The sequence below is a fragment of the Eleginops maclovinus genome, chromosome 2, assembly GCF_036324505.1.
Source record: "Eleginops maclovinus isolate JMC-PN-2008 ecotype Puerto Natales chromosome 2, JC_Emac_rtc_rv5, whole genome shotgun sequence".
NCBI lineage: Eukaryota > Metazoa > Chordata > Actinopteri > Perciformes > Eleginopidae > Eleginops > Eleginops maclovinus.
Window position 1 is genome coordinate 26791382 of NC_086350.1, and position 26924 is coordinate 26818305.

Below are 26924 nucleotides of genomic sequence, written 5' to 3' on the forward strand. Positions count from 1 at the left end.
GCTTAATGTAACAACTTCAGAAATTGCAAATATGTATAAATAATTTGTATCTTTGCTGTCAGGTTTAAAAGTAATAGACATAATATTCTTGTTGATTACAAACTAATATATTCTCATAACTGACTCTTCACCTCTCTTTCAACACACAGTAAGTGTGTAAGATGTTAATATTGTTTAACAATCCCGATATGATATTCTAAATGACTTATTTATTATTATTTCAATTTCAATTGATTATATTTAGTTGTTAAGCACATTTTTTAAAATATCACTCACACACTTACACATGAAAAGGAAAATTGGTGAAATACATCTGAAAATACTACACAATATATACTTTATATTATAAAAATTTAAACTGTTTCAGATCCCAGCTTCCGTTAGCAGCCACAGCCTATGGTCCACACGATGGCAGCAGAGCTCTTAACAAAGGTGTAGTTACGAGGACATATTACCACCTGCATTATGTTAACACAATTTAAAAGCCTTATATGGAGATTTTAAGAAGTGTTATACCTTTGTTTTGTTTATATTTTGAACACAGAGGTCAGAAACATGTCCACCTGCAAGACCTTATGAAAAGGTGTGAATCTGTCAGTATTGATCTAACACTGGAGGATAAATACATGAAAACGAGAAATTAAAAGCATCACTGTGGCAAACTTTGAGGGCAAAATCAGAGATTAGATAGGATACAACATTAGAAAAAGATCTGTATCATTTTAATAGAAAAACCATGGTCATTTATAGTTGTGACCTTGCTGGTTCTACCACCTGTGTCTGGGCTTTAGAAAACAGGTTAATCTCAACACAGTAAAACAATCATCAACATATGTTATTGTTCAATAAATCATCTTAAAAACAAACCACACAATCCTTTCTGTAATGTGTAACAGTTTTATTGGTAGTTTTCTTTACATTTGAGATTATTACATTGCTATCATACATTGTAGGCTATAAGTATCTCGGAAGGAAGTCTAAAATACTTTGCATATGACGTGTCGATGCAGCAGTACTTTATTCTGTGGAGGCTTCTCAGTTCAATGATTGTGTTGGACGCAAGCTGCCACAAAAACTACCTTTGGTTCAAAACCCCTTCTTTGAAGCGTTGCTTTGCATAGACAGGAGAGCCACAATCACAGAACACAAGGAGGGGGAAATCATCATGTGGAAGCAGAAGAGAGATGTACATTCACAGATTTAAAGACAGGTTAATGCACCGAGTTTAAGGAGGGACGGCCTGTCGCTTGTTGAAGGTGACCAACTTAAGACAATCAGATCTGTGCGGAGGGTGAGAGGAAAAGGACTAACATGGAGTAAAAAGTGTGGTGGGAAAGGATGGAGAGCAACACAGGAACAAGACTTTATGTCAGGCCAAATCTAACTGGAACACATGAGGTCAGAGGGGAAGTAAAGCCTGCCAGTCTTTATCACAGCCTTTTTACTATAGAATGAAAACAGCAAGAAATGAAAATGAAAAGTGTTTTAACCGTCACAGTCCAAAACAGAACGAAGGTCGTACAGACTGTGATTGTGTTCCTTATCCGAGGACAGACGGGATATCTTGTTCTGTGTTGCACGGTGAGGGGAAACAATGGGACATTGTTAGAGGCCCCAAAGAACAGAGGCTCTACTGAAGGGAAACCTCACTTCAGAAACATGCACCATGAACCAGCTGAAGGTTATGGAAATGTCTAAATTACAGTCACGTTGAGCTCATTGAAGAGACTCGGAACAGGCACTGGACCGAACAGAAGACCTGAGTCAGCTAATGTCGACCAACCTTCAATTAGAGAGTGAATTCAACAATGCTAGGGCAGATATCATTAACCCTAGGTCCACTTAGTGCCTTTTTCCAGAGCTTTCAACTGCATCTGACGCTCTTCATCAATCGATTGAGTTTGCTTAGTGGTCGTCACATGACTTCGCTCACACTACAGGCCTGGAGCGCCTTAGTAGCTGAGTTTTTGCAACACATATAACAGCAACAACTCTGGGTTTGCCTAATATCACTTTCTCTCACACCAACTCTGACAAATAAAGGCAGGAATGCATACTAAAAACAGCAAGGCCTGAACGAACAGCACCAGGGCCTGAGTAGATCAAGCCGCTTAAAGTGACCTTTTGGATTTTAGTGTAAGATAAAATTAAAACATGTGTCAGTTTTACTCCTACTAGCAAACAAGGCAGAACATTGCTCTTCCATGTGAGATCTGAGTGGTTAAAAATGGATTTTTGATGGCTGCAGAACAGAAACAGAGGTCTTTTGGAATAAGCAACATCAAAATACATTATTAACATATGTCCTTCTGAACAGCGTTACTGTAGAATATGCCGGGCATTTATTTCCTGTGATGGAAAAGATTCTATATTATTGTTTCAACTTCCTACTATTTTAACCCTTTTTTAATATAATATGAAATATTATTATAGTAAAGTATTATCATTATTAAAACATTACATTTGTTTATAAAGAATAACATTCTGTACAACTGGATTGAATGTAATGCATTTTATAAAAGACTACAGAAGATTTAAGGTAGATCCTGGTCTATGATCGGCTGCTCTTTGCATGGGCGGTTCTAGGGGGGGGATCAAGCAGGGGCCAGTGCCCCTATGACACTGGGCTCAGACCCCTCTGTGGCCCCCCTCGGAAAGAAGAGTCTATCCTAATACCGATATTAGGATAGTGAGTTAGCATTTTACCACTTCTGGTTCCCTCGTCTCGGAGTCAGTGGGATTTCTCCGTAGGATTTTGGAAAATAGCTGGAAATAAGGTCCCTGGTTGGAGACGGATCACGTTTTGTTCTACAACATTAAATACATCAGCAGTGACCCCCCCCCCCCACTGGAGATTTTTGAAGAGTTTCAGTGTCTGAAAAACGATGGTTGTTAACAAGTGGCTGAATAGGACTACAGAAGCTGTCGAGGAAGCTGTACGCTATTACGCCGAACACGTAGACACTCCCACTAAGTTTGTTAGCTCATCTTTGTAAAACAATATCAGACTGCTGATTGAAACAGCCATGACTTGTAGTTAAACTCAGTGTGGCTTAAAGGAAAAGCTTTGTTAAAATATGCAAGCGCTTGAAAGTCCGTTGAAAGGATCTTAAGTTGTCGTGACATTGAAGTCGTGCGACCCGCTGTACTCCTCTGTAGTTCCTTTATAGCATAACGTTAGCATTTTGCTTCCGGCGATTCGATTTATGATTTGAAATGATAAAAGTAGGGCAGACATGTGGAGATTATCCGGCTGAAATAAACGTGCATTTATCAAACAGGTTTGTTTTCCACAGATCTTATTTTTTACAATATTCCAGAATCCTATGGAGAAATCACATTGCTCTTTTCTCGAGGGAACACATGCAGCTTACTTCCGGGTCGCCCTACAAAAATACGTCATCCCTGTGGTGCTCTATGGTGATGCTGCAAGACTAAAATTTGAACCAGAGTTAATGTGGGTGTGTTTTGTTGCTGAAACAAATTATAGTCATGTTGTATGTCTTTACACACAATGTTGAAACCTGAAACACACTGTGTTTCTGTCCTGCATTAAATGTGCTCCTCTTGTAAAATAAAGCTGACTGCTACAGTGGAAGTAGATGGATGACAGACGAGGCCATGAAAGCTCTAGAAGAAGGCCAGGCCAGGACCAAAGTAAAACGTGTATTTTTAAAAAACATTTACAGGCTTTCTGACTGCTAAATAAAAGGAATGTGAAGGACAGAGCGTGTACAGGGTCTCTTTAGTCAGAAAAACGCTGCTTTAGGAATGGTAACGAGAGACCAGAACCTCCAGAGAGATGGAATGAGATGACAAGGAGACAACGTGGCAGTAAAGGTCAAAAAGGGGAGGGGGGTAACACATGTTCCAATATCATCATCTGATACAGAGTTCAATGTCATGCTTATCATGAGACTTTAAAAACAACATAAAAGTAACATGGTTACACTATAAGAGGAATACTATTGCTCGGGCAACTCTCTCACTGGGAATAAAAAAGACTTTACAGAGAGTGGAGGAAGGCACCGTTGGCACTTTACAACAGTAGGATAATGTGCTAGAGGGTGAGTCCGTCAGACAGCAGGCGCACACACACACACACACACACACACACACACACACACACACACACACACACACACACACACACACACACACACACACACACACACACACACACACACACACACACACACACACACACACCATCTCTGCTCAGTTAACTGCATTCTGACTCTAAATCTCACACTCACACAGACTAGCATATTACAGAGAGCCCAGAGAGCATTGGAAGGCTGTCGTGGAATGATAGGCAGAGTGAACATGGGGAGCTTCTACCAGTTTGTGCTTGGTCTTCTACTAATTTAGTTCCTTAATATAATCAACACTTTGCTTGAAGTGCACTGGTAATGGAATCTCATAAGCACAGCATCGTAGCCTGGATTTCTTTTCAGATAATCATAGTGAAAGTGAATGCATCATCACGTTTTGTCTCTCATCACTTCAAGCAAAGTGTCACTTCCTTTTATCTGCAGAGGCTGAGGAGATTTCCAAAGAGAAGGCACAATTCTGAGACAATCAACACTTGTGGTTAATCTCCCTCAGTCCAAAACTTCAGCTCTGAAAGTCGGAAACAAGAAAACAAAAGTAAAAAGTATCAGCGTTTACGAAGCGTCTCCTCGCGGGGCCACCCTGCTGCTGTCTCACGTGAGCAGGCCCATACGGGTGAGCTTGGCTGACAGGAAGGAGTGGAGGACAAACACCACCGGCTTTGGCCCCGAGTGAAGGTCAAACACCTGGAGGAGGAGATGAGAGGAGAGGAGAGGAGAGGAGAGGAGGAAAACAGAAGGTTAGATGGAACAGGACAAGAGAGACAACTCAGTTTCTATTTTCTATTCTGAGATAAAAAACATATTTTTAATTCCACACTGTCTTCTTCTTTAGAAACCTGGCCCCTACACTACCCACAATGCAACCTTCCCACCATTGAAGATATGCTCTGATGAGTCATTTTAGGTGTCACTCTCTCAGGACTGTTGGAGTTCCCCTTCAACTGGAAGTAACACAGACGAAACCACATTTCCCTAAAATGATTTTATTTTTAACAAATTGATGCTATGCAATTAGAATAATTTGTTAGGATAAGCACACAATGCGACTTTAATGACATTAAAAGAAATGAAAAACAATTTCAAAAAGTATAAATTCATTTGCTTTTGAAATATATGTACTATATAAAACTTCATCACCGAGACTGAAGCAGTATGCTTTTCCATCAACTACTATAATAACGTTAGCTATCATAAATAAAGACTTTGATTTGGTGGAACAGATTCTATATTATGCTACATATCTATTTGTTTTAATGTATTTCCCCTCATCCATGGTCACAGTCTTTAAGATAAGATAAGATGGACCTTTATAAATCCCTGTGGGGAAATTCAGGAGTTTTAGCAGCAACAGAGTGAGAGTGAAAAGCAGGACAGTACAGATTCACACAAGGATAATCAAATTAAAGATAACATTAAAATGATATACAGGTAAATAACTCTTAAAACAAGAAATGAATTAAATGAACATACAGCCCTGGAGAGAATTGATAGACCACTTTAGCATTTTCAGTTTCTCTGGTTTTACTATTCATAGGTATGTGTTTGAACTACTGACACATGTCTTTGTGTTGGAATTCAACACAGCAGTGTATTCTGGGTAATTCACATCAGAAAACATCTTTATTCTTTTGTCTGTACTCACCATTTCTCCCTCTGGACCCCCAAAGTCCAGGTAGAGGTTGCGTATTCCATCGTCTGCGGACATCCGGAGCTTCTCATAGGGGTACCTGAACAGCACGGCCCCCCCCGCTGAGTCCACCTGCTCCCTGGTCACGGTGAAGCCCTTCTCATAGTGCAGCGTGAGACGCACATCCTGCCGGTTCAACGTGCAGCCTGGAGAGAGGAGGGAGATTTAGGATTGTATTTTGTGAAGCGCCTTTTAGTACTTAGAAGAACTATTATTATTATTATTATTATTATTATTATTATTATTATTATTATTATTATTATTATTAGCAGGTGTGAAGCTGAGCGGGGGTGAGTCATATATATATTGCATATTCATATCAGCAAACAGCAAACTTAAATAGGCAGGGCATAATTATTTATTCAGTACACTTACACATAAGGATATTTAAAGTGCTTTACAAAAAACATTAGGGTAACATTTAAAAACAGTCATTAAAAAGCCCAAAAAATAGAATAACACAGGTATAGAATGTAAGATAGAACAGTGTAAGATAGAACAAGTCATTTGATGTAATAATACAAATATAAGTCTAAAATGAGTGAGTGGTAGCTGACCTTAAGCTTTCTGGAAGCTTGTCCCAAAAAATGTGGGGCATAATATCTTCCATGTGTTGGCAGCAGACTAAATGTGTTCCTCTCATATCTGACAATTATGAAAATAATATACAAGTGTTGTCTCCTGAATCATCATTCAAAATGAATCTACAGCCTCTGAGTGGACGCAGCTTGAGTTCAAAGTCTCTGTATTTTGAGAATCCTTCCTGGTGCAGATTAAACTGGGACGTTATTTAATCATAAAGCATTTCCATGTGTATCACCGTTACTTCTTCCTGTACAACTGCAGCAGGACGGAGGAGGAACAAGACACAGGGGAAAAGGCCTGGTGCTGGTTCAGCAGGCAGCTATTGTTCAGCTCAGAGGAAACATTCTCCTCTGCTGGATCCTCTGCTGCTCTCCACAGAGAGGCACAGACCTGTGAGGAGCTTCCTGTCACAGACAAATAAAATACTTTATCTGTGCTACTCCGGTAAAACCTCCTTAGTTTGTGAACTAATATTTTCTCTAGAAAAAACTCATTTCCACTTGTCATTACTCATGGCATGATGCTTTAATGCACCGAGGTTACATCCTGTGGTTACACACTGCTGCTGCTGACACACGCACACGCACACACACACACACACACACACACACACACACACACACACACACACACACACACACACACACACATTTGGTATGACCTTAAACCTGAATCAAAAGTGATTTATGATTTATCTTGAATAGTTTTTTAGGTTATTTTATCCATCGGTGAATTGACTTATTGTATCCTCTTTGCTTTCAGATTTGATTTAAAGATCGGATTGCTTACTCAAGCCCTGACAGGCCTTGATCCAACCTGTTTATCTGACGTTTTATTCACATACGTCCCCTCCTGAACCCTGAGACTTTAGGAGGCGTCGCTTCTGGTTGTTCCCAACTCCAGTTCAAAACAGAGAGAAGGCAGACCCTCTGCTGTCAGGCTCCTGGACTTTGGAATGACCTTCCGGGGCGATCAGGCCTGCAACTCTGTCTGCTCTGTTACATCATTTTGAAAAGCGTTTAGGTGATTTTATTTATGTTTTATTACGCTTGTCTTACTGTCATGTTCTGCGTTCTCAGCACAGCTGTCATTCAGTAGCAGAGGACGAAGAAATCAAAAGGAGGTATCATTTTATATAGTTCCCTGTCATCCAATACATATGTGAGAAATTTGGAGAAAAGGACATTTGTGAATGAAATCTTTTGCCAATATAAACAAATGTATTGTTTTCAAATTCAGATTTTTTTGTTCTCCATTTGAAAGCCACCTTTTATATATCATCAAAGGTTAAAATAGGAATATTTTGGTCATTATAAGCCATTAATGGAAAGTATCCCAGCAATAAAAAGCAGATGTTCCAATGTTCAGCTCAATATAAGTTACACATATGAGAGTAACAGACAGCCATGCACGTTTCCATGGAAGCTTGTTTCAGCCCGACCTGGACCGATGTCCTCAGGGTATTCTGTTGCTGACTTCAAACCCTCATCACTCATTGCGCACACACTCACCGATGGACACTTCTTTGATGAGCTCAGCGGCGGCGTGCGCCCCCTGCACGAGGGCTCGCGTCCATGACGACAGATCCCAGTGGGTCTCCACTCGGAACATGTGAGACTCGATGCCCCGCCCTGTGCCTGTCCGGGTGGCAAATACCAGGTCTGACCCCTGAGCAGGAGACCCCCGAGCACTGCCCGAGTGAACCAGTCTGAGGGAGAGACGTGAATGAGATTTTACCAGTCTCTTTGTTAAACTCCTCTCAGGCTGTTCATGACACAATACGGACCGCTCTAGTTAGTGCACTTTCTTAGGACGGGGGGCATGCATATCATCGAGGTACACCAACAACCTTGTTCTTGTCTCATTTATTTTTTGTTCATTATTTAGCTGCTGATTTCCATTTTATTTCATTTTGTTTTGATTTATTTATTTGTTTTTGCTCATTGTGCTTTTTGTTTACCTTAAAAAAAACGAGATGGCTGTCTGACGATGACGGTAATGAAAATAATAGTAATTATAATTATGATGGATATTATCGCAATAATCTTATTTTATATAAAAATAGGATGAGAATGTATACTGTCTTGTTATTTAAACATGAACATGTAGGAATTGATTTTTTACCTTATTATTTTCTTTTCACCCTGTAAACTGGCTGTATGTATATGTGTACATACAGCCAGGGCAAAAGTTAAGAGACCACTTCAGCATTATCATTTTTCACTTGTTTTATTATTTATAGGTTTGTCTTTCAGTTAAACTATTATAATGTTGTTTGTATTCTATAAACTACTGACAACATTTCAGTCTGTGTTAGAATCCAACAGACACTGGAATGGCTGCCATACATGTAGAGATAAAGATTTAAGAAAAATGTGGAGTGGTATGTTTATCCGGAGCTGTATGTGTATATGTGTGTGTGTGTGTGTGTGTGTGTGTGTGTGTGTGTGTGTGTGTGTGTGTGTGTGTGTGTGTCTGTATGTATATATGTACAGAAGTTTGTTTATTTAACTATGATTTATATTTTCTTCTTTTTTTTATCCTGCAACTGGATGACTAACGGGAGGGCTACTGTCTGTATAAGCTATGCTTTCTGCATCTCGCTTTTACTAATTTTGTACGTTTGTAAATTGTCTGTACTAATATTGTAAATAGTAGGATTAAAAAATAAATAAAAATCTTTTATCTTAAAGCATGTTTAAAGGTCAGTGAGTCCACGCCTCTGTAAGTCCACAGAATCTGGGATACATTGATGTGCTATGATTGTATATTACAGAACGCTAGAAGAGGAAAATGTTTGAATGATTGTGTTGACCTGGAAATCACAATAAACAGAGAATTTCCCAAAAATAAACAGTTTCTGCTGACAGTTTGTTGAACATAATGTCGACAGTGCTGAACTGATGGTCTGCTGATCTCTGGCTGAATTTGTATTCATATAAGGGCTGCACGATTTGGAAAAAATAACTCTGACCTATATATATTTTGACCAATAGTGCAGTTGGGATATAATTCTCAATGTTATGTGGAAATGATCATTTTAACATTATTCACAATGTCATTAACGAAGACATTAAAAAGGTCATGATGTGATATTTTTTAGAAGCAAGGTCTGTCCGGGACCTCTCTGCAGCGCCACAATACTTCATTTAGACATATTTTCACATAGTGAATATACTGCGATGTGGATATTGTGACACATTTTACGATGAATTTTGCAGTCCTTATTGAACATAAATATGAATAAATGTACTATGAAATTATGAATTTACAGTTATGATGACACTGATGATTATGGTCCTCACCTTGTGGCCAGCAGTGGGTGTGTGAGCAGAGGCGTGGACCAGGATTCTCTGCTCCACGGCACCGACTGAAACAGCAGGATGTCCTTCTCTGTCAGCGCCATGACAACAGGCTTGTACTGCTGCCGGCCACCTTCCAGTTGAACCTGAAGGAGAAAGTCAGGAGGAGAGGTCAGCACTAACCCCGACACACCAAAACAATGTACAACCGCCAAGAGAGATCTTCCACTACATGTTTTATACACTTATTCCACAGGAGTTGTGATGGAGTTGAGGCTACATTAAACTGGGGGGGGAAATTAAATTGTGATTATATTTAATCATATTGCAACACCCGAACATCAGCAGGAGAGGACTCTTTAAAGTAGAGACACTACATACTGATATACACCTGAAATCAGCAGGGAGACCTTAAGAAGAGACACTACATACTGATATACACCTGAACATCAGCAGGAGAGGACTCTTTAAAGTAGAGACACTACATACTGATATACACCTGAACATCAGCAGGAGAGGACTCTTTAAAGTATCAAGTTGAGTCTTGATATTGAAAGGTTAAATCATATTTTATTATGACATTATAATTGAAAGACATATTTAAAATCCTCATGGTGGGATCTTTACTAAACATAGATATTTGACTAAGTCTGTAGGCCGGGACATATATAAAACACCACAATCATTGATTCAAAATAATATATATTGACCCATATGTTGTCTGTTACTGTACAGTATATACTAAACACTGCGCGTCCTCTGATTTGAATACTGCAATAGTCCATAAGGTGATATTCACAACATTTAGACTAATTGTGCAGCCCTATTTAATTATGTTCAGGGTTAGTGATTGAGTTTACAGTGTAGGGATATGATGACGGCGCTCACTGTGACAGTCTGCCTTCAACTTTAATCCTGTGTAAAATTAGGGCACTCTTTGAATGAGTCATGGTGGACTGAGCGCAGTGCTGGTGGAGTGGAAGTGAGAGGTGATGACATTAAAATATGTTTATGTGTTATTTAGGTGGTGAGTAGGTGGGTTTCACAAGAAGTAGTGCACTTGGTACTTCCTGTTTGAGCCCAGTCGAGATAAGCTTTCATCATGACTCTGAAAGGACCCTTCATCAAAGTGAAAGGATAAAATACTCAGAGTCTTGTTCCTGGATGTGAAGTGAGAGCAGCCTTTTCAATGGATATGTTCAAAATGTGGGACTAAAGCTAGTTCAAGAAAACACACACTTCCTGTGCCTCTACATGCCAGCGTATGTGTGTGAGATGAATCATGACATTGAGTAATGAAATAGGTACTGTAGCAAACTCAACTGAAACCAGTGATTTAATTTCCTTTTGAGAGCAGTGTGTGTTTCTGCATTTATATATTCACATTTAGCAAATATCATCTCTTCCTTGCTGAAAGATACATTATAAGATGAATATCACTTTCAGTTGGGATGTTAATTATAAAGCTAGTGCCATCAGGCAGTTAGCATAGCTTAGCATTAAGTCTGATGGAGGGGAAACTGCTAGCCTGGCTCTGTCCAAATACCAGCTTTTGCACATACTTCTTGCCAGACAACCAAAACTTCCAGAAACCAATCAGTTTTCTGTACCCCTAAAAAACAACAACATTATCAGCCAGACAATGTGTTTGACCCCGGTTTAAGTCTTCAAACTAAGCTTAGAATAGCTACATATCAGGAACCATGACAGGGTCTTTAATTTCCTCATCATGTTCAGCATAAAGTCAATGAGTGTATTTCTAAAGATGGTGACCTACTCCTTTAACAGGAGAACACCAACGTCACTGCCAGCTAGAATGGGAAGCCTGCTATCTTGGTTTTCTTGTTGTTGAAGGCAAAAAGAATAAAATAATGAATAGGTAGAGAGAGACGGAGAACTAAAGTAGGATTAATCTGGCACCTTCCAACCAGATAAAACATGTGCCAGCTGTAAGCCCAGCCCTAGTGATTCAGTTTCAACTAACAAGACACAGTAGAACACTCAGGAAGCAGGAAGGGATGATTGTTCGCTTTTCACAGAGCTAGTTTAGCTCTTCCGCTGTGTGCTAAGCTAGTCTAAGCACATGTAGTTTCACATAGAGTCTAATGTTTAAAGGTTGGTAATCAGCCCTGAGAAACCTAAAAGGATTATGACCTGCAGCCGTGATCATGAATGTACCTGTTCAGCCAGCCAGCCGATGTGTTTGAGGTGGGGGTGTGTGGAGGCCGCAGACGTGGCCCCCAGGTAAGCGTTGATGTGAGCAAGGGTGTGTGGCAGCAGGGCGGCGATGTTGGTGTGGACTGCAGTGAACCAGGAGTTGGCGGAGGGCCCGTCCTTACAGCGCAGGACCACCGTGTGCTGCCCGTCTGGGGAGTGCAGCTCCAACAGTCTGAGGGGGACAGGGAAAACGGATCACACCTCATCATGGTCTAAAAAATAACTTCAAATTTAGCTTCAAACAGCTTCTAAGAAAAACATTGGTTTCTTAAAATGAAACATTTCATTGTTTTATGAAATCTTTGAGCTGCGTTCATGACTGTCTGAAGCTTTTATGAGTAAACTGCAGTTGCACGATTAACTTCAGCCGCCTTTAGCTGAGCGGTGTTGAGCACCCATTCGACCATGATGTCGTTTTTTATTATAAGATTTTTACCTCTGATGAAGGCATTAACAGTTCTGGAGATGATGCTGCTACATAACAGCGTTTGCGACAGATTTTATTTTCTGCAATATATCTACATCCAACGAAAAATGTATTTGATTTTTGTAGAGGGAGTCCTTGGGATGCTAAGTCCAAGCCAGCAAACACAAGTACATATCACGGCACCCATTTTTCTTTAACATATAAAAAAGTGACAGCATATTAAAAAATGAACCCACTGCAGTTACATCGTTTAAAACTAGTTAGTCAAATGAACAATATGAATGGCTTGTAAAATATTGCTGGGTTTAATATCACCCACCTGTTGTAGGACTGTTCGCAAAGCAGATTAAATTCAAAGTGAATTAACTGTTTTTGTTTTCTTGTGCTTATGTTATTTCTGTTTAATAAAGTCATTTTTATTCCTTGATCCTTCTCAGATACACACACACTCGAAGGAGTTTCCCAGCGTACCTGTTCTCCAGGTCTGGCATGGTGAGGTTCCTGCTGATGAAGCACATCTTCAGACTGATGACCTTCCTGTCTTTGGAGGATGGGGGGCTGTGTTTGGGCGAGCCGGAGTCCTCACTGCCGCTGTAGCTAGGCGACTGTGCGCGGACGCCGTCCCACGGGAGGTCGGCCACCAAGGACGGCTTCTTGAAGAGCGGGGAAACCTCGCGGATGTATTTCACTGTGGAGGAACAGAAGAGGATGAACTATTTTTTAGCAGACTTTATTAGGCTGATACAATGAGCTGTGAAGGAGCGACCGTCTGGTTGCCTGATATAGTTCAACTAGTTTAGTGTCAACGGTTTCAGAATAGTTTTATCTGGAACCAAATAGATTAGTGGGGTAACTAATACCTACATGTTTTTGTGAAATAGTCAAATGAAATATAAAGTTATACTGTACAATACATTTCATGTTCATAGCTTCAACTTGAAAGCAGCAATGAATACTTTTTGAGCGCTTGGGGACAAGTAAACACACAGCACTAGGCTAGTATCACTTCATAAAGTAAATGATTACAAATTACTTTTAAATTGTCTTTTGGACTTTATCAACTTCTGAGAAAAATATCCGCCTTTAACCTGCGTTACCATAGTTACCAGCTAACGGCTAACTCTTTACAGTGCTCAAGCCGAGCAGTCCATCCACTTTATTTTCTTATGGGGCAGTACGGCAAAAGAGCGCTGAAAAAGGGATCTATGCCTTAGTGTTAAAAGGCCTGAATTGTACATTAAAAAAGTACGTAAATAACAAATGTAGAGTATTAGTTCCACACTGTAAGAGTAGAGAACATTCTTGCTGTAAAAAATCCTCATGCTGAACCCTACTGGATCAGTACTGCCAATGTGGGTAAACATATTTTTTATTAATCCATTGAAAGGAAACTATATCAACAGAGGATTATTGTTTTTTAAGTTAAATTAAAAACACTTGCTTTTTTCTTGTTTTATATATTTGTTGATTTGACAGATTTGTATGTTGGACTGTCGCTGGATTAAAAGATGTTCTTTAAAGATGCCACATCTCCAAATGTTCCCTTTTTATACATTTCAAAAATGGATTGCTAATGTAAATAATAATTGTTCAAAACAATAAGTTAGAAATGAAAATGTTATTAAGACTGAGAGTGACAGTACAGCACACCTCTACTAAGCTCTAACTTATTGACATCTTTAGTAAATGCTATAGAGAGAACATGAGCCACACATTCACTGGCTCGCTTCACCAGGCTTCATCCTAACTTTAGAAAAATCTTTTACAAATATGTCTCCTTGTTAGAACAGAATACACATGAGTGTGTTTTAGTTTGTTAGGGACAGCTGTTAAATATCTACAGGGTTACAGGAAATAGTGTGTTGATAGTCTGACTATCTGTAGGATTCCTCCCACTAACACCCAGTCACTCAGGATATATGGTGCGGGCAGCCATAAAGCACCCATCAGGAAACACTCGGGGAAGTTTTCTGTAGAAAATAACCATTTAATCTGCTTTAAAATACACGTTGGGGCCCAGTGAGGGCTGGACTTTTAAAACATTTTGGAGAAAGCTGTGGTTTGACTGTCAACAGTTGGCTTGTAAATTCATGTGGGATGGAAAATAGATGAGGCCTGTGTTTGTCGAACCAATATTTTAAATCATATGCAATAATTCATACAGTAAGGAATTTAAATGGAATGGAATAGGTCATCTCCTGGACAAGAACTTGGAACATAAACAGTTCCTGCTATTTCTTAGTGAAATTATCTTGAGTTGACCCGGCCATTCAGCTCTGTGCTCAGCTGGTGGGCTGTTTGTGAAACAACGGCTTTCAGATGTGATTCATTCACTTTCCAAATTTGGTGAACAAAAATCTGAGGTGGAAGAAGTATTTAGATATTAGATAAAGGGCCCATATTCAGCTGATGTTCAGGTGTATATCAGTATGTAGTGTCTCTACTTTAAAGAGTCCTCTCCTGCTGATGTTCAGATGTATATCAGTATGTAGTGTCTCTACTTTAAAGAGTCCTCTCCTGCTGATGTTCAGGTGTATATCAGTGTGTAGTGTCTCTACTTTAAAGAGTCCTCTCCTGCTGATGTTCAGGTGTATATCAGTATGTAGTGTCTCTACTTTAAAGAGTCCTCTCCTGCTGATGTTCAGGTGTATATCAGTATGTAGTGTCTCTACTTTAAAGAGTCCTCTCCTGCTGAAGTTCAGGTGTATATCAGTATGTAGTGTCTCTACTTTAAAGAGTCCTCTCCTGCTGATGTTCAGATGTATATCAGTATGTAGTGTCTCTACTTTACAGAGTCCTCTCCTGCTGATGTTCAGGTGTATATCAGTATGTAGTGATAGCAAATAAAAGCGTGAGTGTTATATAGTGATGTCACTGTGTCGTGGATTGCATTTCAGGCAGGGGGGAGGGGGGGCTTGGCGTAAGCTGTCGAATAAATGTAGTGGAGTATAAAACATGTGTTAAATTGCAATAGATTGTAATATAGTATAAAGTAGCAAAAATGGAAAACTCCAAAAGAAAGGCACAGGTAACTTTTAAAAAATACCTAAGTACAGTTAAGTATGTTGTACTACTGACAATAAGTGTAAGCATGATAATGAGAAATGAAAAAGACAAAAACTATGTGTGTGTCCATGACCATTGGCTCTCTCTTCTCTTTATGAAACATGAGACTCCCGAGAGGTGAGGTCATTCCTGAATGTAGACTCAGATATAAACCTTGAAGGTGTGTGTGAGTGTGTGTGTGGGTGTGTGTGTGTGTGTGACCGACAGCTAAGTGGCTGTGAATGACACGAAGAGAGATAGAGTTCTGAGCCATATAAGCAGAGAGAGCTGCACAAAGCATGAGTCCCTGCATGCTCGTGTGTACATTACTCTATGTATGAGTCAGAGGGGAGGGCGGGGCCGGTAGTAACACTGAGGCAACAAGCCAGGGAACTGAAGCCTCACTTCACCGGCCCTCTTAACCACACTGCCCATATTAACAAGGTCTGGGGTCAATTCTGCAGGCGTAAGTGGTTCTGAGAAAGTAAGTGAGTGTGAGAGCATTCCTGAAACCCGTGTTGATGTCGGAGGGTCGTATGAAAAGAGGATGTCTTTCCTGCAAATCTCTACTTTCAGTCTAATAATCAGATTGGCTGCAGAGATGTTCAGCAGAGATATTTTCCGTCCGCAGAGCAGACCCAGGGCTCTCTGTGGTTCGACATGTTTATATTTTCAAATACTTAACCAATAGTTTCACTGTGCAGTGGTTAGTAGCAATGCCAGCAGTTCAACAGTTATTAGCAAAAGTATTTAAAAACAGTGTTAGAATGTAACAAAGTACATTCAGTACTGTACTGAAGTACAACATTAACACACTTTACTGGAGTATTTCAACGTTATGCTACTTAATACTTCTTTCCACTATATTTTAGAAAGCCAATAGTGTAATGTTCACTTCTCTACATTTTTTTCACATAGATTGATGACATGACTAGTATAACATGTAAATCAACTGATAAATAAATCATTACATTAAACATTGGGTTACGATATCCAGCAGCAGGCTATAAAGTAATTAAAACTAGCTCCACCTTTACCGTGAAAAACATGGGCCATTATGCATAATGATTGCTTTTACTTTAAGAACACTACGATTATTTGATTACAATACTTTTGGGCTTTTACTTGACTAAGATTTTGAATGCAGGGCTTTTATTTGTAGCAGAGTATAATTACAATTAAGTGTTATCTACACTTAAGTGTTACTTAACTAAACTTCCAAATATTTTTCCTCCTATAAACAATAATATCCTACTTTAAAGACTATGACAACGCAATGTAAAAACTGGATAGAAGAAATGATCCAATCATTGCATATGTCAAAGATGTATTTGAACAAAGTTCGTACATTAAACAAGAGGGTCAAATAACTGGCTGCAGCACATATCACCAGGCCTACACAATTACATTCATTTAAAGATTTGTAGTTCAGTTTTGGAATGAAGTTTTGGATTTTAGACATTGCTCTGAGGGAGATGTTAGATAAACAGGAAAGAGTTGGGGCTGGACCATTATGCTGACATTTTTGACAGGCCAGTGTGGTTCTTCAATATTAAATATTTTAGACAGTCAAATCTTTCAGGGAAAAAGCCTGACTCTTGTTGAGACGTAGTTTGACAAGGTTGGTAATAAACCAACTGGATATGACAGGAAGGCTCTCAGGCATGCATGAACCTGAGTGTAAAAGTCATCGACACAGCAGGAAAGAACATTTTTATATAGTCATGGTACCGCAAGAATCTAGCGTAACAAGAAAAGGTAAACGACCTAAAGTGGAACCCTGAGGGACACCAGGCCAGCATAGTAAACGAATCAAATAGGGGCAAAGGCCACACACTTCTTATGTGTATAAATAAAAATAAGAAACACTTGCTCGGGTCTATAGAGAGCCCTAAAGCCCAGCTCCCACACCTACATAGCCTTTTTATTCAAAGTATATTATTACAAAATTGTATTGCATGGCCAAATTACACAACATTAGGCATTGCATGTCCTTGCTTAAAGTTTGAGGAACATCCATTAGGACTTGAAGCTGTATGTGCATACGTGTTAATGTTGTACAAGCCTTTTATTTAGTGGGACAGGAAAGAGGATATGGGGACAATTCCTTTCCCAGTACTAGGAGGGGGTTTCAGGATGCTTGTAATTAGAAAAGAGGAACATAACCAGCAGGTTGTCATCATGCAGTAGGCACTGACAAACTGTATATGACAGGTCTATTAGATTTCAGAATTCCTGAGTACTAATCTGGTAGATTTGAAGAATCTGTTGGTCGGCAGCATTGGTAATTCATCCAGCTTATGATGTAGGCCTACCTCCAATCAATCTCTAAACACACATCTACTGAGGATAATGTATTGCATTGAGTTGGCTGATATTGCTGCGGAACATTTTAGGCTCAAGACAGGTCACCTCACAGCTCATATTTTGTGTTCTAACCAACATATTGGCATAACCCAAGCTAAAAACCCTCTGCTCTTCTGATTCCCAAAGGTTGCTACAGTTAGAAAAGATTGGATGAAATGGAAGCCAATGGATTGGGGTAGTAAACTTAAATGATTTTAAATGTAATCTTCCATTTCTCTGGCACTGAGATTTATTTTCAACCTTGTTCCTTATCTTTTCAGATGCATTCTCTGAGCTCTGCTACACATGCTTGGTTGTGTAATTTGTTGGCACTGTGGACCACTGCACATCTGCTCCTATTCATTGTTTGTGTTGGTCTGAATTAAAGGGCTGTGAGTAGTCTTTAAAGTAGCCAAAGTAATCAAACATCAGCATGGGATGCAGCCTCTTTTTACTGCTTTGTCTACCTGCTTCGGTACATTGTTAGCTTAAGATTAGATTGTTCAGCCTTACCCAGCCCATTGCAACAATTTGGGGAATATATGATATTAGCAGATCATCATAGTATGACTGTGGCATTGGGGATTTTGGTGTTACATATTTCCCCAGTTTTTCCTGCCAGAAATAATAACTATTCCTCCATGCAGTAAATCTATCTCCGTTTTTTCCCCCCTTTCCGTCATCCTATTCTCTTTTGCTGCTGTAGAATGAACTCATTAGTTCTGTCAGGCCTTCACTCAGCTCTACTTCTGCTTCTAATTAGGACTGTACACAGAGGACGACCAGTTCATTGTGTGTGTGTGTGTGTGCTCTCACATTTTAGCCTGTGTGTGTGTGCACCTACATTAATGTGTGAAAAGGAGATTCCCCAGCGATGCCTCCTAACATCCCATGGGGCCGGCTCATCTGCCCATGTCTCTGCGTGCAGCAGGAAAACAGGGAAGAGGATGGGCAGCTAAAAGCAGGACATGTAGAAAAGGAGTTCAAGTCAGAAGAGTCTGACTCGACACATATTTGGTTGTGGCGTTAGTTCTGGTGAAAGCTTTCCGTGAAATGAACTGCCTTCCACTCTTCTTTCTAACCAAAACAGACTCACACACATAAGCAATCATCCTATGGTATGGACAAAATAGCAAAAATAATAGCTAACAGAGCAGTGAGGGAGGCGGTCAGACCCCAGCCTCTGTATTTTCCCCCCAAAACTGCCCAGAAATTCCCCTGTGGTTTGGCCTGCTACTCTCTCCTCACTCGTTCCTCTCCTCCCTCCTTCTCTGTCCTCCCTCTTTCACTGTTTCCCTCTCCCTCCTGCTCTTCATCCCTCACATATCTGCTCACTCTTTCTTTCCCCTTTCTTCCTTCCCCCCTACTTCAAAGTCCATTTGTGCCAGAAACCTAATGAGAACAATGTGTCAGAATGTGTGTGTGTGTGTGTGTGTGTGTGTGTGTGTGGATATATGTCCTCATTGGGTCCCTTCTCTGGTATACACATGGGCAGATGCATTCACAATACAATGGCATCATGAAGATGTATCATGCAGCTCAGTTAAAATACGTAACAGTTTATTTAACATTGCTTTCACTGTTCACTTCTCTGGTTCAAACTATTTTAAACTTGTACTTTATAATAGAGCTGAACTGATAGGTCGATTAACTGATCAATATATATATATATTTGTTAAGTCGACAATCGTGCTACATTTCCATAAAAAGTGTCTTCCAGGACCGACTTTCCAAAAGCATGTCCATTTTTAACATTGTTTTTATAAATGATGTTGGATGCCCCTCCCTGTGTTGATCCGGAACAACTTCAAAAAAGTAGTTTCCCACATGGTCAGAGAGTCCTAGTGTCATCGACTAGGGCCTCGAAACTGAAGAAATGTAGCCATCTTTCATTTGATAATTTCCCCAGCAGATCAATATACACTGCTCAAAAAAAATGAAGGAACACTTTTTAATCAGAGTACAGCATCAAGCCAACTTCTGACATATTGATCTGGTCAGTTCAGTAGCGGGGGAGGGGGGGGGGGGGTGTTAATCAGTTTCAGCTACTTTGGTGTTAAGAAAATTAACAACGGTGCACTACAGGGGCAACAATGAAACGACTCAAAACAGGAATGGTTTTCCAGGTGGAGGCCACTGTAATTTCCTATACCAATTTTTTTCTGATTGTTTTTCACTAGTTTAGCATTTGGCTAGGGTCAGTGCCAAGTGCAAAATGCTGGTGGAGTTGGACTGCTGGTGCAACCTCTGTAGGGTCCAGGTTTTGCCTCATGCTACCAGTAGAGATACTGGTCGGACCATGGGTCTGAAAGACCTTAACCCCCTGTTCTATATAAAAAATAAATCTTGTTTTGTCAAACTACTCAATGCTTCAATGTTAAATAAATAACATGGTCTAAATACAGTAAAAGTTGAATTTTAAAAAACATTCCTGCTGTAAATGGGGGTGCATCTATAAGGATTAATAATCCCACAAAGCGTTGGCAGCTTTCAATGTTAAAGTACTGGAGTGTGTTCAACACAACACTGAGGTTTAATACCCAGCAGCACTAATTTCATTTAAACACTAATGCAGTGCTGAGTAAACAGCTTCTCCCATCAATGATATTCAGATCCGTTTCTGTTTCATCATCACTTCTTAGAGAGACCGCTTCTCTAAAGTGCTGCTGTTGTTTAGAAACGCATTTAAACTTTGGTTTGTGCTAAAGATAGAGCCACAACACATCCATGTCCTCTTCACAGACAAAATTACAGACATTATAGACCGGGGCGATTTCCCAATACTTCACGCTGCGATACTACATGATATCATTATGTTCTTTTAGATCAAAATGCAAGACTTCTAGATAACAACAAAATACATCCTCAGTGCGAGTCATTTCAGGACAACAACTGTGATCTGGGTCTCTCATTCGATATTGTCTATTTTAAGACACGAATAACAAAATGCCCCTATGTACAAAATGCACACAGGACTGAATGGCCGTATAATCTCACACTAGTATAGACACACAGATTAAAACAAGAGCAAGTATTCCCTGATCCCTGAAACAGAGTCACATGCCCCTCCTCTAACCTGGATCAGAGTCCCTTTGGGAAATCATGCTGCTGAAGAGTAAACACATGTGTTTATCTGCAACAACACACTGCAAACTCCAACACTTATGACATTACATAAATCAGTTTTCTAAAGGCCAATGTAATCAGCATGTTTGAATATGTGGATCAAAGGATAAAAAAGATTAAGAACTAAAATAACCACAAAATCATTATCTGCTGTAGTGATTGTTAAAGATTACAAATGTCTGGGAGAGCCTGGATGATGTTTTACAAACCAGGAGTTGTTCCTCAAATTAACAGGTTTATCCTCCTCATGGGACGCTGTGAGTAACAGACCTTATATACACATCAACAGGCCAATAGAGTGGTGCAGGAATGAGTCCTAAATCCCAGATATGAATCAGCATTTTATTACTTCGGTTGCATCATCAATGTGCCTAAATTAAACAGGCTGAAGGGATTTTCACGCGTTGGTTTACGAAATAAAATATGTCAGTAAATACCTCACTGGTGAATGTCTGAAGCTTCTATGTTTCTTAACAGTGGGTATTAACAAGTGAGTAAATGAGGCAACTGATCGTTATCACTATGAAAATTAGCCACCTTTAGCTTAGCTGTGGTGACAGGAGGTGATGTGACCGTAATGTAGTTTATTTATAGCCTAAATTAGCTTTTAATTTCTGGCAATTGCATCTATGCTTCAAAAAACATAAAGTCCTGTTAAGATGTGGAGATTATCGTGCTTAACAAATTTGTAGGTATCATCAAAGATCCTTTTTTGTGCAATATTTCCAAACTCCACTGCTTTCTGTAGAGGGAGCAGTTTTGGTGCTAACTTCTGGATCGGCCTTAATACAAAAATACTTCATCACTGCACTTCTCTAAGAGCGCAGTGCAGTTTAATATCACTTGTTCTTGTGAGGATCCACATTGCCACTTCCCTGTTCTTGCCTGTCTGCCTGGGTGGGTGTGTGTCTCCCCGGCTGGGCATGATTGACCCACATTTGGAATGGCACCTCTGCAGCTGTTGCTCCTGCATCCTGATTGCCACTACTCACCTTTACCTGCTTAAAAGCCCGGTCATCATCTCAAGTCTTCGCCAGTTCGTCAGATTTCCACTCGTGGTCAAACGTCCCGGCTAACTTAGCTTCTAGTAAGAGAACTGTTCTGTTTTTTCCGCCCGACTAATTACCTGTCTCTCTGTCAGATCCTCGGCCGACCCGGCAGCCGGCTTTATCCAGCCGTCTTCCTCGTCGCCTCGCTCTGCCCGCTGCACACCTCCAGTAATTAAAACGGCCTGTTCTAAACTCAATCCCTGTCTCAGTGTTTGTATTGTGGGTTCAGTCTCACCGCTCCATGTGAGCCTAAAAGTTCTTCCCTTATTTTTTACAATTTCATTTTGCATGTGTAATAGCTGCAACTCAGTTCTTCTGATTATTCATTACTCTGTAGTTTTTTATTGATTTGTTATTTAGCCCATGAAATAAGTACCATTTTTTAAATGGTGCAACATATATTTTTGTAAAAAATAAATTAATCTTCATATATCCTTGGTTGGACAAAACCTCAATGAACAATCATCCTTGTGAAGATCTGGAATTAAGGGGATGAGTGGGGTGGGTGGGACTGGGTGGGACTGGGTGGGAAGGAGGGGTAGTATGCAATGCTGTTGAATGTATACTTTCACTGATTTTGAAATCTCAATAAAAACTGTTCAACAAAAATCTCCATAAGTTTCCATTAATATCAGCTTCCAATGACTGTTCACTTATGGATGCTTCCTGTTTTGATTGATTGGCGCTCAAAAATCTACATCATATGAAAAAAATGTCACATAATAAAATGTACTAAATAATCTTCTTTTGCTACCCCTACACATGTATAGGACTCCAGCTGAGCTAAAGTGTTTCAGTGTTTATTAGCTCTTATACAAGTGCTTGGTGATATTACATAAGTATTAATGTAGAATAATCCAAAGTGACATCTGCTCTGAGGGACACCAGATGTTTCTCCACGGTGGGAAATTAATCCACGGCAATAATACTGCACAGTGTGTGGCTTTGGGAACAACAGGACAGCTCTCGGAGCATGACACGTAAGAATGCCACAGAGACGGATAAATACTATCCAAAGTATTTACACTTTAGCCAAAACTCCACAACAAGTTTAAAATTAGACATTTGTTCAGCTTCACATATATGTCTTAGCAAACAATACACATGGAAAAGAACATTTGCATAGATTGGTAATGGAGTTATGTTTCCGTCAACCAATGTACATCCAATATTCACTTCCTTTTAAGATCGGATCGTTCAGCTCATTCTAACCTGCTAGCTGTTTGTTCGCAAGCGCTGACTGACCGTTTGGTGATGGAAAACTAGTGCAGTCTTTTTCGCCAGCTCATAGAGTCGTATTGTGAGCCCGGAAATGTTGGGTACACCAAAGTTTTATGTAAGAAATGTATAGTATGGGTCCCCAGCAAAAAGAACACAATTTAATCAGAAAAGGCAAATTTTTGTATTTGTAAAACATGTCAGAATTGATTCAATGTCCCTCAAAACCAATCCAAAACGGTCCAAATGAACTTAGAATGTTTTGTTACTATTTTTGACATAGGCTTTAATGCAATTCATTTAAATTAAAACAATTGATGCTAATTGTGCAAATTGCCCAACATATGCAAGGTAGCATCCGGCAGTCTTTATGTGCTATACATTTCTAAGATTAAACGTTGGGGTACTCAACATTTCCTGGTTCACTACGCTGTCACTAAGACTATACAGTAAGTTTGTAACAGAGTATTCCCTGACACAGCTTCCTGTTGCATCTGGAAACAATGTTTATTAGAGTGAATTCAAGTGTGGTTTGTGAAACCGCTACAATGAGCTGAAAGAAGCAGAAATGCTACTTAGAGAGGAACTGCAGAGTTGAAGGTTATTCAATTTGTTTGCTACGAATGTATTTTCTTTTTTAAATTACAGTCATTTGAGCCATTGAGTCATATAAAAATAAAAGCTTTTAAAGAGCTCAGTAAACCCAAAGGACAGAGACATAATTATCCAAAATGGGATCCAGCCAAACAAGATTTTTTGGGGTTTTGGAGAGGCAAAATGTTTAAATCAGCTTCTCCCACAATCCCTAATATAAGGTTAATGGAGTTGAAGAAATGAAAAATGCCACTGGAAAAAAGTAGGAAACCCCCTAAATAAGGCCTCTTTAAAAGACAAGTTGTTTGGGATAAAACTCAATCTGAATGTTTTTAGCTCACATTTTTAAAAGGCTAATTGTTTACACATTACACTTGTGACTCAAATTTCGCTCTCACATTGCAGCTGACATATCTGGAGATATCAAAGGCAGCGGAGTTTATGAGACTGAACTCACACTAACGTGGCCTCTTTCAGCTGTGCAGATCTGGCCCCATGAGGACAGCGAGCGACACAGTGAATGAATGCTCGGTTAACTTGGGCCCCGGAACAAAAGAAAAGATCTGTTCCTCGTCAGGCCTGTCCCCGTTTCATCAATGGCCTCTGAGCCTGGTATGTGCTGTTTTTATTCCTCCAATTACTCACACAAAGGCCGCTCCTTCCACTGACCAGCAGGCTAACCCAATAAGACACAAGGGCGGCTGCAGCCAGCTCCAACTAATCATTTGGACATATGGGATGTCCATCAGTCAGCTGGTGAGGGAGGGGGATTAACCAGCGGCCTGTCATGTCTGGAATAAATGCATGTCATGAGTCAATGAGGCAAAGATTGTCTGTTTAAAAATAACTCAATCTTTCTATATGGCCTTGGAGAGTGACTGTGAGTAAACTCAGAACCACCCTGACCAAACACACACTCACACAGACTGGCCATACAAAAAATAATGATCTCCAAAGAGCTCTGCCAGCTGTGTAGGGAAGACAAAGTGGAAACAGAGGTGCAATTTCTAACAGAATGCACAAAACCCCAGCCAGTCCAACACTTCCCCAAATCTAAAAGCCAACTTCCTGAATTTGACCACATAACAAACATCCACAAATGGCCAATCATGTTCGGAGAGCTCGTACAGAGCTGCCAGCAGCCACAACCTCAGGAGCACTGATATTATTCTGATTATCATAATTGTGATTTGGTTGTTGATATCCAAAAGGGATGTTCAGCTTCTTTTGTGGATTTTTAATGACATCAAATAGTTAACATGATTGTTAAATGTTTGTACAATGTGCTTTGGCAATACTACGTTTTTGTTATGGTGCCAATAAAGCTTTTTTGAATTTGTGGTGGAAAATTGGAGGGGAATTTAAATGACAGCCTTTATGTCTACAATAAAACATAAAAAAACAAACATTCATCACATAACAAGCGATTATGTTCCCAGTGTGTCTAACGTCTGTATCGGTACTTTGTTGTTAAAGTAATCGTATACAAAAACACAAACAAACAGTATAATGTGCAAATGTATGTGGCTTCCAAAATTCTTTAATTAAAAAGAGCGTTTCTACCGGGAGAAACTCAGCTAAACGCTGCTGGGATTAAACGCCATATTATGTTCCAAACCACATCCAGCATTATTTCTGAAACACTTCTCAGTGTTTACCGTTGTTTTATATAAACAACAACTCTAAGTCCTCCTGCAGACATCCTGCTGAACACACACAGACGTGCTGCGGAGGGGATTCAGCTCACTACTGTACATGGGGGACGAAAGGTTGGGACGTTGCCAGGAGTTCAATGTAAAGCCAGCCCACATTTTCCATATGACGTCATAAGGACAGCAAATCTGGATCAGCTCGTTTGTACCCCCGTTTTTAGAGATGTGGGTAAGGAGGAAAAGAGAGAGGGTTTTATTTTCTGACACTTTGTGAGTCTCCTTACACACCGGGGACACATATTTATGTATAGAAGACAGCAAAAAGTGCATTTTGCATAATAGGGGACCTTTAAAGCTCTATTAAGGAGCAGGTTTAATAATCTTCTGCCCTTGACAAGATTTTCTTGAAATAAAAACAAATATGATTCAATCATACATATTATATAATATGACTTTAGGCCGAGTGTAAATGCTCCCAGCCCACCCACATATTTCAGTGCTTATGCTGGATATTTGTGTGGATATATTTAGACTTAAAATGTGATGGAAAACCTATTCAGGGAACGTGCTGCTTAATTCTAAATGCTTTGGTGACCCGCATTTCCTACCAGAAGACTTCTGCAGGCATACGTTTTTCATACATCTGCATGAGGATCCCTGTACACTCTGAAACATGCAACATCTGAATTACTGCACATATTTCTGATTGTCTTTGAAATACTTTTTTGTAATACTTGCTTTTATTTTACATCTTAATTATTGCGTTTTATGTATGCACCAAAGCAAAGTCGTTGTATGTGTAAACATACTTAGCATATAACCTGATTGTGACTCACTGAAAGCGTGCTGCAAGTGAAGAGCAGCACGAATGATCCAAGCCGGAGCCGAAAGTGTTGACCTTTGCCCTAAATACAAGCAGGCAAGCGGAGGTCAGGAATGTGGGGCACCTAAGCTAATTGTGAGAATATCTGGGGGTTTATGTAGTGTGTACACGGCACAGAGGTCTGGAACCTGGAGCCCTGCTCTGTCTGGCGGGGTTTCTCTCTCAGGGCTGTGGGAGCTGGGCACATACAGAGGGAGACTGGGAGAGAAAGCCAACCACAAACAACACAGCTCAGCGCCTGTCAAACTGACAAACAGTGACAGGCAGCTGACACATTCTTCCACATAGAGGCCAACGTCTGGGCTGCGGCTGCGGCACGAGGAGCACATCCTCCTGTCTACTCCTCAGGGACGCTGCACATGTGTTTAATGCAGATTTCAATTGCAAAACGGCCAAATTCCTGCAGCAGTTTAAACTTCATGATACACTCCAACATTGTGTGCAACATCTGCATGTGTTTCTATCAAGCGATCTCCATCAACCAGCTGAAGAAACTGTGACAAAGTATTTTGGATCATTTTTGGTTGGTAAAAATCATATCTTTATGGTTTAAAAAACTAAGACATTATACCTGTTTTATTTCGGGACTTGTTTCCACTCGAGAGGAAAGGTTTCACACATTGATTAGTCCCTACAGTTCCGCTCATCGGTATTCATCCGGCGTTCATTTCAAACCAT

General features: G+C 39.9%; 1 protein-coding gene across 1 annotated transcript in view; it reads right to left on the bottom strand.

Moving 5' to 3' along the window:
* Positions 1–874: 874 nt before the first annotated feature.
* The window catches only part of sntb2 (syntrophin, beta 2), a 28699-nt gene continuing 2649 nt past the window's right edge, over positions 875–26924 (bottom strand). The window contains exons 2-7 of the mRNA XM_063910335.1: positions 12805–13021; positions 11868–12078; positions 9693–9835; positions 7899–8095; positions 5758–5948; positions 875–4799 (exon numbers count right to left, since the gene is read on the bottom strand). Coding sequence (XP_063766405.1) covers positions 4707–4799; positions 5758–5948; positions 7899–8095; positions 9693–9835; positions 11868–12078; positions 12805–13021 — 1052 coding nt within the window. The 3' untranslated portion in view covers positions 875–4706. The remainder of the gene's footprint in view (positions 4800–5757; positions 5949–7898; positions 8096–9692; positions 9836–11867; positions 12079–12804; positions 13022–26924) is intronic.